Raw genomic sequence first — 17,744 nt, forward strand, 5'->3', positions numbered from 1 at the left:
TCTCGTCACCATAGTTATTGATTTTCTCTTTTGAATTAGATTTTAATAACCATCTGTGAGAATAGGCAGAAAGTCTGTCTCTGGAAACAATGCCTTGATATTCAGGGACATGAGCAGCTGTGAGCTGTTATTATTCTTAATAGCTGAATGTCACATCCTGTAGTTTGGTGTTCATTCACTAATGTGAGCAAAGGATTCTGCCTTTCTTTTGGACTCAAGTTCCATTAACATAGTGTTAACACCGTATTCTTCTTCAGTCGAAGTTACCTTCTGAACTAAAAATAAATCCCATCTGGCCCTCTGGTTCTAACCTCCCCCTATAATCCTCTTGGCTTTGGCATTACTATTTCTCTTATGTAAGAATCTCCCCACTCTGAGGCTCTGCCAAAATCCAGTTCTCTTAGTAACTCAGATTTCACTCTTCTTCCACCTCAGCATGGTATTAATAAAAATGAGTGGGTATAAAAATGTGTATATATGCTCTGTGAATGAATAAGTTCATTTATATGTGAATGAGTCTGTTTGTATTTAATAGTGGGTGTTTATAGCCAGGTTGGGAAAGGTGTGTGGGAAGGGACAGGAAAGGGTAAGCCTGGTGAAGAGGAAGAGAAACTGTAGAGGAGCCACAAAAGATAATAGTAACAAGATTGGTGTTGGAGAGAGGAGATGACTATCATTTATTTCTTTTTTACTGAGATGCCCTTTTCTTTCCCATTAATAAAGATTTCCAAGCTTAATCCATAAGAAATCATTTGTGGAGATAACTAATTTTACTTGCTAATAAATTGAACCTCTGTCCAATTTGTGCTTATAGTACAGATAACTAGAAGTTGGATATTTCCATATTTAATAAGGACTATAAAATCAATTAGAAAACTGAATTAAGGAAATTAATTAATCTGTATTGTCAGCATCTTTGTTCTCTCATCTAAAATCATTGAACAGTGTTTCTCTGTGTGGTTCCCAGACTACCAGCATCAACATCACCTTGGGAACCTGATAGAAAGGCAAATCTTTATGCCCCACCCCAGACCTATTTAATCACAAATAGGGGAGGGCCCAGTAATTTGTTTTAACAAGCTCTCCAGGTGATTCTGATATACAGTGAAGTTTGAAAACCATTGCTGTTGAGCATAAAAAGTTAGCATCTACATACTATCCTTTAATATGAAAGTTTATTTTAGAATATACTCTAACATTAATGTAACTTATCTTAGCCTTTGAAGTTGGTGATAGATCCGAGGATAGATGCTTGAATGGGAGGATGTGTAAGAAGGAAAGAAGACCTATGTAACTGCTGTGATTATTGATAAGGCTGTGCTTGCTCAATTGAAAATATATCCCTGATTACATTAGAGTATAATTATATAAATGTGCATTTCATTATGTAGAATTTAGAATTTATAACATATTAATCTATTCTATTGATGTAGAAGTATTAATACTTGAGAAAATATAATAACCAAAATAAAAAGCTTAGTAGATGACCTCAACAGTAGGATGGAGGGGCCAGGAATAAATGAAATGGAAGATAGAACAATAGAAATTATGCAGTCTGAACAATAGAGAGAAAATAGACTGGAAAAAAAATGAACAGAGTCTTAAGGACCTATGGTACTATAACAAAAGATATTACATTCCTATCATTAGAGTCCTAGGAGGAGAGGAGAAAGAGAGTAGGTGAGAAAGTACTCAGAAATAATGACTGAAAACTTCCTACATTTGGCAAGAGACATAAACGTACAGATTCAAGAAGCTGAGCAAACCCCATCCAGAATAAATCCAAAGAAATCCATGTCAAGACACATCATAATTAAACCTCTGAAAACTAAAGACACCCCAAAAAAATCTTGAAGCAGCAAGAAACACATGACACCTTTAAGAGAAAAACCATTCAAATAATAGCACATTTTTCATCAGTACCCAAGAAGGCCAGAAGGAGGTGGCACAGTATTTTTCAAGTGCTGAAAGGACTATCAACTCAGAATCTTATACCTGGCAAAAATATTTTTCAGGAATGGAGGGGAAATCAAGACGTTCTCAGATGAGGAAAACTAAGAATTTGTTGCCAACAGACCTGCTCTAAAAGGAGCTAAAGAAGTTCTCTAAACAGAAAGGAAACAAAGGAAACTTGAAACATCAGAAAGAATATGATAAGCAAAAATATGGATAAATATAAGAGTTTACTTCTTTTCTTGTGTTTTCTAAATTATGTTTGATAGTTGAAACAAAAATCATAGCACTTTGGGGTATGCTTCTAAATTTATGTAAAGGAAGTGCAAGGGTCCTTCAAAAAGTTCATGGAAAAATGGAATTAATAGATAATATGAATCCTTCCATGTATTTTTTTTTGTGTGTGTGTGTGTGTGTGTGTGACCGCACTCAGCCAGTGAGCGAACCAGCCATCCCTATATAGGATCCGAACCCGCGGCAGGAGCGCTGCTGCGCTCCCAGCACCACACTCTCCCAAGTGAGCCACGGGGTCTGCCCCTTCCATGTATTTTTTGAAGTACCCAGGTACTTAAGAAAATTATAGTATAAACGGGAAGGTAAAAGGATGTAAAAGGAGGTAATATTTCTATACTTCACTCTAACTGGTAAATGAAAAAATGGGTAGACTGATAAATTATGTATATATAATGTAATATCTAGAGCAACCTTGAAAGAACACTATATATGATTCAGAATATTAAAAAGTGTTCAAGAAGCCCACAGGAAGGCAGGAAAAATAACAGAAATGATAACAAATAGCAGACTTAAGCCTTGTCTTATCAATAAGTACACTAAATGTAGATAGTTTAAATAAAAGGTAGAGATTGACAGAGTAAATGTTGATCCAACATGACTCAACTATGTGCTGTATGAAATTCTCTTCAATTATAACAATAAAGGCAGGTTGAAGGTAAAAGGATAGAAAAAGTCATATTATGCAAACATTAATCAAAGGAAACAGGAGAGACTATATTAATATGAGATTAAAGTAGACTTAGAACAAAGAAAATGACTGAAGACAGAGAGGTACATTACATAATGATAAAAGGGGTAATTACCAAGAAGACCCAGAGATCATAAATGTGTACACACCAAACAACAGATATATCAAGATATATGGAGGAAAAACTGGTAGAACTGAAAGAAGAAACAGAAAATTCACAATTGCGTGGTGACTCCAACTATAATTGTAAATTTGATAGAACTAGAGGGAAAATCAGGAAGTGTATAGAACATAGAAGAACTCAACAACATGATCAACCAACAGGATCTTATCAAAATTTATAGCACACTTCACCAAACAACAGCAGAATACACATCCTTTTCAAATGCCAGTGGAATATATACAAGGATTGATCGCATCCTGGGTCATAAAACAACCTCAGAAATTTTGAAGAATTGAAATAATGCAAAGTGTGTTCTCTAACCACAATAGAATCAAATTAGAAATCTGTAACAAAAAAATAAGAGGAGAGTCTCCAAACACCTAGATATTGAGTAACTTACTTCCAAATAACCCAGAGGTCAGAGGAAGTCTCAAGGGACATTAAAAAAAAAAAGGGTGGAACTGAATGAAAATAATATCTAGAATATAGAAGGAACTCTCAGTACTCAACAGAAAAAGGTTAACAATCCAATTAGAACACAGGCAAAGACATGAAGAGACATTTTGCTGAAGAAGATATACATGATGGCAGATAAACACATTAAAAGATGTTCAACATCAACCATTAGGGAAATGCAAATTAAAATCACACAGAAATATTATTACACATGTCAGAATAAGAAAATAGTGACAATACCAGATGCTGTGATGATATGGAGAAACTGAATCACTCGTATATTGCTGGTGGGAATTTGAGATAATACAACCACTCTGGAAAACAAGTTTGGCAGTTTCTTAAAAAACTAAACATGTAACTACTGCACAACCCAGCAGTTACATTACTGAGCATTTGTCCTAGAGAAATGAAGGCAATTCACCCGAGAACCTATACACAAATGTTTATAAAAGCTTTGTTCACATTAACTAAAAAAAGTTGTTATTTAGAGATGGAAAGGTTAGAGTTCCAGTCAAGATGGTGGAATAGACTATCCTCAGCTTCACTCGCTCCCACAAACAACCAATTTACAACTATAAAAATATAACAACAGCCAGGTGGGGCTGCCAGAGCTCAGGGGAAGAGGAGGAGAGACCTACAGAGTTCATGAAGGGGGAGCAGCCTTGATGAGAGAAAGAAAAAACTGCTCAGAGCATTTCAGGCCGTGGCCGCTTCAAGGCTGGAACTGCTGAACACGTGGAGCAGGAGCCAGCAGAAGCCATAGCTGTGCCCTTCGGATGGAGTTGCGTGGAGGTGGCAGGGGAGAAGGGGGCCTTGGTGGCCCCCAGGACAGCAAGACCACTAATAGGGTTCCCATGGACCTACACAGGAGTGAGGAACCAGAACAGCTGAAAAAGGGGAGCCATTCAGAGGCCAGTGAGTCATCGCAAGAGGCCAGCACAGGACCTGTCCGATGGGAAGTGTTTGGAGCATGGGCAGTGGGGGAGATGGGCCCACAGGGAGACACAGCAAGGACAGCCGATCCACCCCCCAGTCAGCACAGGACCACTCAGGGGAGACTGGTCAGGAATGCAGAGTTGCATGGGGGTGCAGTTTGATGAAAAGATTCAGGCCCAGATCAGAGTTCCTATACAACCCATGAGCTGGAAGTACCTATAAGGTCAGACATTAAACCCTGAACTGCACAAAAAGTCTTCCCTAGGGAAACAGCAGCAAATCAGCAATTTAGATCAACAACAAAGCTCAAGTACTGGTTTCCACAGGCAGTTCCCCTGTTTTAGAAGTAAGCAAAGGACAAAAAATTAGTTCTGGCCCAGACACACCATCAGCATCTCGGGGCCCCACCTGGGGGCCCAGGGCATGGAGTTGGGGACTGGACGCCCCGCTCACAACCAGGCATACCTCCAGCACCTTGGGGCACTGCCTGGGGACCTGGGACATCGAGCCAGGGACTGGACACCCCGCCCACAAACGGGCACACTGCCAGCGCTTCAGGGCCCTCCTGGGGACCCAGGGCATGGAACCAGGGACTGGACCCCCCACCACAACCAGGTGCACCATCAGCACCAGGGAGCATGCCAAATACATCACCTGCATATGGGTGGCCCACCATAGCCACTACAGTAACCATGGCTGCTGTGAAAGTGGCTAGATGTCACAACCACCACGCAGATGGTCTGCCAGCCACTGGAGTGCGTTGACACAAGGGGAGTCACCAGTAGAGACCAAAGAAAAGAATAGGATGTCTCTCTCCACAAAGTCCATTCCAGAGTGACAGAAGCAGCATCTGCTCTATGATAATATTGGGGGACCTGAACAAACCTTTCAGCATTGGACAGATCATCTAGGCAACAAATCAACAGAGTAACCATTACTCTTTCAGAGGGAGAGAAGAAATCTAGGGTTATCAGTGGTGATAGCTGGGAGGGAGAGGAGGATGTGGAGAGATTAGACAAGGGGCATAAAGAACAAGTACAATTTGTAACAATATACATACTAATAATATTGATTTGATCAACATATGTCAACATTAATTCCTCAAAATATGTGTAATCACTATGACTCAATAAAAAATAAAAATAAATAAATAAAATTAAAAATGAAGAGATGGAAAGGTTAGACAAGCTGTGGTACACCGACATTATGGAATACTACTCAGCAATGAAAAGGAATGAGCTATCAGTATATGTAACAACCTGGATGAATCTGCAGAGAATTGTGCTGAGTAAAATAAAACCAATCCCAAAAGGTTACATATGTACAATTCCCTTTAAATAACATCCTTGAAATGTCAAAAGTATAGAAATGGAGAATAGATTAGGGGTTTCCAGGGGTTAAGGGAGGTGGGGGCAGGAGGGGAGTGGGTGTGGCTGTAAAAGGGTGACATGAGGGACACTTGTGGTGGTTAAAATGTTCTGTTTTACTATCAATGTCAATAGTCTAGTGTAATATTTTACTATAGTTTTGAAAGATGATAGCATTGGGGAAACTCAGTAAAGCATACACACGATCTTTCTGTATTATTTTTTATAATTGCGTGGAAATCTACAGTTATATCAAAATTTAAAAGTCCAATTAAAAAATTAAGTATAGTAATTCTAGAGATTTAGAAAAAAACACTTTTTCTCATACTCAGATGTACAGAATTTGATTAATCATAATTCTGGTTCATGGCACTGTCATTGTTGGTTCATGATGGCCCTATTGATTGCTTTACTTGAATGATTTGTAGGATAGGTTATGAAATAATATGATCTAGTCTAATATAATATACTCCAATAGTGTAATGTAACATAATAGCATTTAATGTACCATATACCCATGAACCCAGCATGAGTACTAGAATGCTGGCAGTAATAGACCTACCTCTATGATCCTCCTTAATCCAAGATAATCAGTATCTTAAAACTTGTATTCATCATTTTCTTGCTTTCCTTTTTATGTAGTTGTAGCCAACACATATGTCGTTCTTAAAACACATAGTTCTGTTTTAGTTGGTTTTGTAACGTAAAAAGGCCCATCATAGTAGTGACTGTAATCTGTTTTGGATTTATTTTTTCATTCAACATTAAATTATTTTGCTAAGATCTACCCAAATTGTTATATGTAACTATAGTTTATTTGCACTGAATGCTGTGTAATATCCTACTATATAAATATACAGTGTATTTATCAGTAACATAGTTTTATATATTTATCATATATTTATCAGTAACATATAGTTGGGTAGTTTTAAGATTTTTCCTATTGAAATGGTGCTACTATGAACATTTTTGGACATATCTTCTGAGGTACTTAGGCAAAAGTTTCTCTAGAGTATTTGGTTAGGAGTGGAATTGCTGGGAATGTTCATCTTTATAAGATAATGCCAAACCATTCCTCAGTGTGTTTGTACTAGTTCATACTCCTCTAGCAATATGTGAAATATCCTGTTGATCCACATCCTCTCCAACATTGTCACATTTTTAAATTCTTGCCAATAGAATGGGTATAAAATGATATTTCATACTGTCTTTTTTTGCATTTCCTTGGTCACCAATGAAACTGAACATCTTTTGACATGTGTATCATACGTGTGTTTCCTTCTCTAAAATGCCTGTTGGATTACTTGTGTTTTTCTCACTGATTCTTAGGAAATGTCTGTATATTCTTGGTATTGATCCTTTGTTATATGTTTTTCAAATTTTTTTCCAGTTTGTAATTTGTCTTTTTATTTGCTTTGACATATCTTTGATGATCAGAATCAGAAGTTCTTAATTTTAATGTAGTCAAAATATCAATCTTTCCTTTTCTAGCTGTGCTTTTCAATTTTTTTAAAAGAAACTTTTTTCTGTGCCAAAGTCAAAAGGATATTTTCCTATTCTGTAGATTTTTTTTTTTGACCTTTAAGTTATTAAGGTGTGTGATAAGGATTCTATTTCATTTTGTCCTCATGTGGTTAACCATATTTTCAAATCCTTCCTTTTTTTCCAGTTATCTGCCCTATATTTTATATATATATATATATATATATATATGCCCTATATATTGAAGTTTCATATATATATGGGTATGATTCTGGGTTCTCTATATTTTTGGTAAATTTATCTGATTCTGTGTCCAGTAAAACATTATATTAGTTACTGCAACTTCAACAGTTTTGATATCTGGTGGGGCAAGATCCCCCTCCTTTCTCTTTTTCTTTAGAAACTCATTGGCTATTCTTTCCATTTGGGTCTTCCGTATAACTTTTAGAATCAGTTTATTGAGTTCCAAAGTATTGCTGGGATCTTTATTGAATTGCATGGAATCTGTAGCTCAATCAGGGAAAATTGACTTCTTTGTGATATTCAGCTTTTCTAGCCATAAACATGGTATATCTTTCTATATACTTAGATCTTTAATCTCTAAACAAGTTTTCATTGTTTTGTCTATAGAGGTTTTAAAATTTATTCATTAGTACTTAATTTTTTATGGTTTATACAGATGTTTTTCTTTTAAATTATTTTTTCTACTTGTTCCTGATATTTAGAAATGCAGTTGACTTTGCATATTGATTCTTTAAAAATCTGTCCACCTTGGTAAACTCTTCTACTATGTATCTGTAGATTCTTTTGGATTTGTCTGTGTTTATAATCAGATTATCTTCAAATGACGGTGTTATTTTCTCCTTTCTAATCCTATGTCTTTAATACCTTTTTCTTGTCTTTGGACTAGCTAAGACCTCCAGAACAGTACTGAATTAAAGTGCTGATAGTAGGCTTGTTCCTGTGGTATCTCGGTCGTATTTAAAATGTTCATAATAATTCCCCATTTATTTTGATGTTTGCTGTGGTTAACTAACTTTGTATCCTTCAAATAGAACATAAGATTCTTTAAAAACAAAATTTAGACAAATTTTTAATAAACTGCCCATATGAGGAGTTGTAATGTTTATATTTCTAAACTATAAAGCCATAAAACCAAAATTAATCATAGAAATTTAAGCATAGTGGTTTAGAACTTTTTCAAATAGCCTCCTTATAATCCCATTTGTTTATTTTTCCTTTGGTGCCTGTGTTTTTGGGGTCATATTCATAAAGTCTATACCCAGTCCTACTTCCTGGACTGTTTCCTGTATGTTTTCTTTAAGGCATTTTATTGTTTCAGGATGTTTATTTAATTCTTTAATTGATATTGAATTGATTTTGGTATATGGTGAGAGGTACAGGTCTAGTTTCATTCTCCTCCATATGAATGTCCAATTTTCCCAGCACCATTTACTGAAGAGACAGTCTCTTCCCCAGTGTGTAGTCTCAGTGCCTTTTTCAGAGATCAGATGGCTTGTAGGTGCACGGGCTGATTTCTGGATTCTCTGTTCTGTTCCATTATTCTGTGTGTGTGTTTTTATGCTAGTACCATGCTGTTTTGGTTACTATAGCTTTGTGGTATAAAGTCAGGTAGTGTTATGCCTCCAGCTTTATTTTTTTTTGCTCAGAGTGGGAGAAAATATTTGCAAAATATACATCAGACAAAGGATTGATATCCAGAATATACAAGGAACTCAAACAGCTTAACAGCAAAAAAAGAAATAACTCAATTAAAAAAAGGGCAAAGGAGCTGAGTAGGCATTTCTCAAAGGAATACATACCAGTGGCCAACAGACACATGAAAAAATGCTCAACATCACTCAGCATTTGGGAAATGCAAATCAAAACCACTTTGAGATACCATCTCACTCCAGTTAGGATGGCTAATATCCAAAAGACTGAGAATGACAAATGCTGGCGAGGATGTGGAGAAAAAGGAACCCTGCTACACTATTGGTGGGACTGCAAAATGGTGCAGCCTTTATGGAAAATGGTATGGAGGTTCCTCAAACAATTACAGATAGATCTACCATATGACTCAGCTATTCCGCTGCTGGGCATATACCCAAAGTAATGGAAATCATCATGTTAAAGGGATACCTGTACTCCCGTGTTTATTGCAGCACCATTTACAATAGCCAAGAGTTGGAACCAGTGGATAAGGAAAATGTGGTATATCTATGCAATGGAATACTACTATGCTATAAAAAAAAGAAAAAGAAAAAAGAAATACTGCCATTTGCAGCAACTTGGATGGAATTAGAGAAGATTATATTAAGTGAAATAAGCCAGGCACAGGAAGAGAAATACCGCGTGTTCTCACTTATTTGTGGTAGCTAATAAAAATAAATATATACATATACAAACAAATAAACGGGAGGAAAAAAGATAAAACAATCAGAATTCCTTGAACTTATTAGGACAAGTGAACAGATATGAGGTGGGGGGAGGAGGCAGAAGAAAAGGAGGAATAGGGAAAGGGATGTCAAAATCAACTACATTGTATATTGATAAATAAAAATAAAAATAATAAAAATGAAAGGCTTAATCGAAAACATCAGATTAACATTATATCAATACGATATAAATCCCAGCCACACTAAGCATTCAAGAGCTTTAAAATTCTCTTGCTTTGTTTTACAAAACTAGTAGAACACTGGTCCATCTACATCGTTTTGTTAAATAAAAATGTAGAAAACTGAATAAATAAGTAGCTTCCTTAATTTCTAGGGTAAAAAAAGAATTGAAACCAAATTTAAAGGTTTCAGAAAATAACGTGAGAACACTTCATCATATTTATGGAATAAATCTAAAACTATATTCAAAAGTCATAGCCTTTAATGTTTTTACTATGAAATAAAAAAGGAAAAACTAATGAAATAAATATTCGACTTCTAATATTGAATTGCTCAAGGACTCAGTTCACAGAACTCAGTTCTTAGGCTTCTTCACTGTTTATACTTTCCATGGGGATTTCATTAATACCACAGTTCTACTACCTTTCATAAGCTATAAGCATTCTCCCCTGCACTCAAGATTTATATATTTATATATTCAAGTCTCTACTCAACATCTGCACTTAGATGTCTAATAAGCATCTTATATTTAACATGTCCAAAAGAGAACTTTTGCTTTCCTTGCTTCCCCCACCACCAAAAAACTTCCTCCTCTAGTTTTCAACATTTCAGTAAATGGTGCCACTATTCACTCACTTGGTCAGGCTAAATTATTGGTGTCATCTTTGGTTTGTGTTTTAACAAATCCCGCATTTCTCCCTTTCTCTCAGCCTATATTTCAATAGCGTATCTTTGTCTCTACATTCAGAATGTATCAAAATCCAACCATTTCTCACCAGGTTTACTACTGCCACTCCAGTGTAAGCCACGACCATCTCACCAAGCCTAATGTCTTACCAGATATTGGTAAATATTATTGAATTTATTGAAATTGTGTGATACTGATACAGTAACTGGCATGTCAGTGGAACCATAGTCATAGCCCCGGTATATAAAAGAATTTAATATATGATAAAAGAAGTATCAAAAAACCATGTGGAATGACATTTCTTTATAAACGTTATTCTGAAATTGACCATTTAGGAAAAAAATGTTTATATTATTATTTACTGGGCAGTGTACTGAGAGCTTCACATGTACCGTAATGAGGAAAGCACAAATTAGAAGAGATACATGACCATCTGATCTCTAGAGATGGAAGGCATTCTAATCATAAAAATATGAAATACTAAAGGAAAATGTTGATAGAATGAACTAATATAAATATTAGTTAAATATATTTTTGTTTTCAGAAATAAAAATTAAAAGGCAAACAGCAGATTATGTGTTGTAGCCAAAGCAGCATTTTTTTTATGTCCCTGAATCCCCACATAAAAATATGCAGAGCAAATGTACAGCAAAATTTTAAATTATGAATACTATTTACAACAAAATTAGCTGATAAAATGTCCCCATAAACCCCAAAAGATGAGCAGGACAAATCAACAAAACCGTGACTCCGTGGTGTTAGCTTCTGGGTAGGAGGAAGCAGAAGGAAGCACATGGGCTGTGTGATGGGTCTTAGAACAGGAGAGCTTTAAAATAAGCAACAGGTATTCATTGGAAAGCTCAGGAGGCTCATTTGAGAACAAAGTCTTGAAACTGGAAGGAATTTTGCCAAGAGTAGTTAAATGCAGAGGTTGCATGTTGAGTTCTAAAGGGAGCAGCAACACCCCTGAGAATTCTCAAAACTGACCTGGCCTCCTTTCCAGCCCAGGGCCCCAAAATGAGATTAGAATCAAATTTGAGCAGTGTGGGACCACAGAGATTAAAGAAAGAGGATACCTGAATAAAAATGCAAATGGATATAGGGCCTGGAAATGTCAAAAAGCATGCCATCATATATTTGAATTCTAAATAAAAACAATAAAAGACAGCTACAAGTACTCAGTCTCAAAGTTTGGAAAAAGTGATTTCAAATAAAAATTAGCAATAGCAAAGGATCATGGTCAAATTATGTAATTTTTAATTCTAAATTTTATTCTAATAAAGACGATAAGGAACAAAATAACAGCCATTTAGACAATGAAAGCACATCAGAAATACATGCCCACAAAATTAGATAGACTTCTACTATTACAAAATGAGCTTAAATACAATAAAATAATACACTTGAAAGAACATTAATCAAAATTATAAAAACTCAGAAATGAGGTGGCAGAATAAAGGAAAGAATTAGAAATATTTTTTAAAAATTAGAAATAAAGGGCCGAGCCCGTGGTGCACTCGGGAGAGTGCAGCGCTGGTAGCGCAGCGATGCTTCCACCGCAGGTTCGGGTCCTACATAGGAATGGCCGGTGCACTCACTGGCTGAGTGCCGGTCACGAGAAAGACCAAAAAAAAAAAAAATTAGAAATAAACTAGAAGGAACACAGGGCAAACAAACTTAACAGATAATGACTTAAGAGAACTAGAAGATGAAAGGAAGAAAATGTTTAAAATTTAAGAAGAAATGAAGAAAGATAAAAAGAATTTGAGAGAAATTAACTAAAACTGAAATAGGCAAATACTATCCAACTTATTGGTAACTGGAGCAAAGGGGAGAGCAGGTAACACGCTTTTCTTTGACTAGTTAGTGGTTTCAAAGGTATTTGCCTTATAATTCATTAAGCCATATGTTTGATTTGTGAAATTTTTCTGTATTTGTTTTATCTTACAGTTAAAAGGTTATGAAATGTAACAAACGGCAAATAAACTGGCAAATATTTGCAAAAAAAAAAAGGAAAACTACACAAAAATTTTGTGCAAGTTGATAAGAAAATGCTGAAACTCCTTTAAAGAACTGCAGAGGACATAAATGATTTGTGATTTGCATATATTCAAAAAGCTAATAAACATTAAAAACAGTGAACCTTAGTGAAATATTCCTTGAAAGACAACTTTTGGGAAAGGAAGAGGAAAAAGAAACTCTAAATTACATTTGATAGATGACTTTTTGGGTGAAGAGAGAAAGGAAAGAAGCTCTGTATTAAATATATACGTTCATGTAAGATACAGCCTAATATCTGTTTGGAGTGAAGAGGAAGAGAGAAGAATAAGTCCTCCAGTACATGCCCTTCTATATGATAGGTTTTTCTGTTATGTGACCCTAAAGTGAATGCAATGCAAAATAATTTATCTGTTTTCTGTTCATATTGAATTAGCCTAGCATTTTATAATTTGGAAAAGTTTTGTGATTAATTATATTGAATGCTTCTTTATACTTCACAGTGAGAGACCTACCGCCAATTTGCCTTGATGTTAGACAGAAACAGCGTATCTCCATAGATGCATTATCATCGGAAATGAGGGCCCCAGTCCTTCCAGAACCTATCCTTCCTATTCAGCCCAAAACTATGAAAGACTTTCAGTAAGTTGCAGCTTACTATATTATATGTAGACTTATCGTCATCTGCTTATCAACACTTTACATAATTTAATATCTTTGTGTGAGAAATTAATTGAACTTATGGAGGTTTTAGACAAGACTGAAGACAAAAAACAAGATGTCTCAAGTTGAAAGTGAAGACAAATATATAAATAACAGATAAGGATTAGACATGTTGCAGCATAAGAACAAAAACACTAAGTAGGAGAATATGAGTCAAAACAGACAAAGGGAGGTAAAGGTGGTGATCAAATAATAGGATGTTGCCATTTTAAAAAATAGTTCATTTACCATATGACACATACTATAAAAACTATGTCACCACTCAAAAAATTCAAATACATATTAGAAGGACTAAATGGGAATGAGAAAGTAAAGGCAATGTAATCAAAAGTTCTTGGGTATGAAGGGGGGACAAGAGAGAGTGATCATTGGAAGGGGAATGTCAAGAATGAACTTTTTTTAAAGCAGGTAAATGGGAGAGTTGAAGCTGGATTAATATCTTAATGCAGTTAAGAATTATAAATTCATGAACTATATTTACATTAACTAATGAACCTATTTCTGTATTCAGTTTTATTAAAATTACATGTTTTGTAACATTTATTTGTAAAAATAATGCTATTTTATCTGAATAATATTTCTATCTGTATATGGTTAATGTATGTTTTCATTTTAGGGAAGATGTAGAAAAAGTTAAGTCATCAGGAGATTGGAAAGCAGTACATGATTTTTATCTAACAACATTTGATTCTTTCCCAGAATTAAATGCTGCATTTAAGGTAACAATATATAAAACACATTTTTCATGCACATTTAGTTTTAAATTTTCCAAAAAAAGATGTGATAAATTTACCTCATTTTCTGTCTAGTATTGATTTCAGCAACAATTTAAACAAACATATACTCATATAAGTATTGATTTCTGAAATTATACATATCACAAAATGTTACTTAAGTGATATTATTAATATAGTTTTTATTTGTACTTAATGTTTGACTCCATTCTTTCAGTCTTAAAAAAGTTATCAAAATAATTCTTATACGTTTATTTTTGTTTTCAACAATTATGTCTTATCAGTTCTTTTTTATCATCAGACTAAAAAATAGTGGAAATTATGAAGGAATAGTGTGGTTCAGATATTACTGAGAATACATAAAGAAATATCATGATTTGTAAGAATGAATGTTAATAATAAATAACAATTTAAAATTTTAAAAAATGTTACTGAGAATGGTCCTTAAAATGTTATATACACTTAATTCTTTAATCGAATTTGCAGAAAGATGCCACCACCTCATTTAATACCATTGAAGACTGTGGGATTAATGCTAAATTTGTGAATGCTGTGTATGATGCCTTACTTAATACTGTAAGTATTGTTTAGGGACATATGCAAATAGTGTCTCTGCTGTATTTCAAAAGCAGCTACATAAATATTGTAAAAATCACCTTGTAATATAATTACATTAGAAACTCTGATATAATTTTATAGTAAATGTGGTTGGAATTTGCAGAAAGTTAGATAATTTTATTTTTTATTTTTCTAATTAACTGAAGAGTAAGCAGAAAATACTTTTATTTACTTATTTATTTTTGCATGACAGTATTCATTTTATTATTATTTATGCTAATGAGAACTTTAAATTGCCGAATGCCCAACATTAGAGTCATTATTACATTACGGTATTTTGGAAAATGCTTGTGGTATACACTTAAGTGAAAAAAAAACAGAATGTGAAATTACATATACAATATTACCTTAGCCATTTCTTCAAAAATAGAATAATCTAGATTGAAATGTTTCAAAATATTACCAGTAATGGAGTCCAGAACAGTGGTAGAATTAACACCTCTCCTTTCTCTTACACTTTGAAAAGCTTTTTTAAATTTTCCAAAATCAGCACACATCATTTTATTAAACAGAAAAAAAATGAAGAAAATAAACTGTGACCCATATGCTAATCTTCATTAAGATCAACAAATTAATAAAATAGAAAGTTTCCATATCTAATTATAAGTTATTTTTTAAATTATATTTGACATTTATGAAGATAAAAAATAATAATAGCTGACATGTGTATAGTGAAAGCATTTTTTTAAGCATTTATCGTGTATTAAGTCACAACCCACCTGGATGAGTATTATTATTATTATTCTCATTCACACCTGACTTAAAAGAGGCACAGAAAAGTTGAGTAACCTACCCAACAACATATAACAGCTGGTGAAATCAAAATTCAAACTCAGATATTTTGGCTCTGAAATTTATGATTTTAGTCACTACATTATTCTTTTTTTTTTCAGTGCTAAAAAGGCAATTTATTTAATGTAGATGCATATGGTAATAAAAAAGAAACATCTCAAATCAACAATCACCTTTGCACCTTAAGAAACTAGAAAATGAAGAGCAAACTAAGCCCAGACCTAGCAAAGGAAGTAAATAATAACAATTAGAGCATAGATAAAAGAAATAGAAAATAGAGAAAATCAATATAACCAAAAGTTGGTACTTTGAAAAGATCCACAGAATTGACAAACCTTTTACCTAGATGGACTGAGAAAAGAGAGAAGACTCAAATAACTAAAATCAGAAATGAAAAAGGGGTCATTACATCCAAATTGACAGAAATCAAAATGATTATAAGAGAATACTATGAATAATTGTTGGTCAACAGATTAGATCATCTAGATGAAATGAATAAATTCCTAGAAACACACCACCTACCAACACTGAATTATGAGAAAACAGAGTTTGAACAGAACTGTAACTAGTAAGATGCCAATTACTAAATTTTTTTTTCACATTTTAAAAATCAATCATAATTCTTTGATATAATCAAACACTTAACATGTTTAAGTTACTCCAATTCTCTCCCCTCCCTTTTTCTTTGTTTCAATTGATTTGCTTACTACATCAGGATCCAAACAAGTTCTGCCTGTTTTATTGGTTGCTCTGTCAGCTGTCTCTCATGTTTCTTTTAATCTATAGGTTTCTCCTTCATCTAATATCTTCCCTTTACCCCATAAAGTTTCCCAAGGTCTAGATTTGCTGGCTCCATCCCAGTAGTGTCATTTAACATGGTCCACTGTCCCCTGCATTTTGATGATTGGTTGCTAGATCCTGAGGCTTGGTCTCACTCAGGTGAGATTTGGCTTCAGAGGTGTATTTTCTTACTGCAGGAGGCCCATTTTGTCTGGTCGTCTCTCTGTGATGTTAGCAGTCATTGGTGATCATTTGCTAAATCCATTATTTCAACAGGGGCTTGCAAAATACCATATTCTAATTATTTTATTCCCTCTTTATTTTCTAGTTGGGATACTTCATTAAATAGAAATGTATGTTCCCTCCTCAGCTATTTATGGTTACTCTGAGGAAGAATTCGTATAGGAAAGACAGGATAAATGCTTGATTCTTCCCTTTTACTTACTAGTTTTAGAAAAATTATTTCCCTGTCATCTTCCAAAGAGACTGAGAGTTTGTTAGCTTTTATTTCATTGTCATTACGGTTTTTTGTGGTGGTAAAATTTAGTTTCTTTCTTTTTCTTGTTTGGATTTTTGTTCTACAAGTGGATTTTGTTCTTTCTTGTATATTCGTGGTAGTGATTATTGTTTTTCAGATTCCAGATGCGAGACTCCCTTGAGGATTTCTGCAGGGCTGGTCATGTGGTGGTGAACTCCTGTGGGTTTTGTTTGTCTATAAAAGGCACTATTTCTCCCTCATTTCTGAAGGATAGCCTTGTTGGGTATAGTATTCTTGGCTGGCAGTTTTTTTTCTTTTAGTATTTTGACTATATTATCCCATTTTCTTCTGGCCTATAGAGTTTCTGTTAAGAAGTCTGCTGCTAGCCTGATAGGGGCTCCCTTATAGGTGACTTGATGCTTTTCTCTTAGAAAATACTTTTATATTCAATCCTTGTTTAGAAAAGCTTGCTAAAATCATGCTTCATTTAACTCAGCAAAAGGAGGTAAGTTATTTGATTGTATTGGAATTTCACTGAATCTATAGATCAGTAGTTCTCAAACTTTAGCATATATCAGAATCACAAGAAGGGCTTGTTAAAGTAGAGTGTTTCAGATTCAACAGGTCTTAGGTGGAGAATTTTCATTTGCATCAAGTTCCCAGGATACGTTTATGCTTCTGATCCAGGGGCCACCTGTTGAGAACTCCACTGCTATTGATCAATTTGTGAAGAATTGACATTCTTTCAATCCATGAGCATAGTATGTATCCCTCCAATTACCTAGGTCTTCTTCAATTTCTCTCTGTAATGTTTTGTAGTTTTCTGGGTGAGGGGTTACACATTTGTTGTTACACTTATTTCATGGTATTTGATGTTTTTTTTCATGTTACCATAATTTTATTTTCTAATTGTGACTAATATATGGAAATACTTTAATATATTTGTCTTTAGTTATCTTGCTAAATTCACATTCAT

The 17,744-nt window shown here is 34.4% G+C and overlaps 1 protein-coding gene across 4 annotated transcripts in view; it reads left to right on the forward strand.

Annotated features, from left to right (window-relative positions):
* Positions 1–17,744, forward strand: part of HECTD2 (HECT domain E3 ubiquitin protein ligase 2) — an 82,450-nt gene that overhangs the window by 19,241 nt on the left and 45,465 nt on the right. For all 4 annotated transcript variants that reach the window (XR_010024039.1, XR_010024040.1, XM_063101992.1 and 1 more), the window contains exons 3-5: positions 13,147–13,285; positions 13,983–14,085; positions 14,587–14,676. Coding sequence is in view for 2 of the 4 variants with exons in the window: in XM_063101992.1 (XP_062958062.1) it covers positions 13,147–13,285; positions 13,983–14,085; positions 14,587–14,676 (332 nt within the window). In the remaining 2 variants the exon portion in view is untranslated. The remainder of the gene's footprint in view (positions 1–13,146; positions 13,286–13,982; positions 14,086–14,586; positions 14,677–17,744) is intronic.

Source organism: Cynocephalus volans, chromosome 7, assembly GCF_027409185.1.
Source record: "Cynocephalus volans isolate mCynVol1 chromosome 7, mCynVol1.pri, whole genome shotgun sequence".
Lineage (NCBI taxonomy): Eukaryota > Metazoa > Chordata > Mammalia > Dermoptera > Cynocephalidae > Cynocephalus > Cynocephalus volans.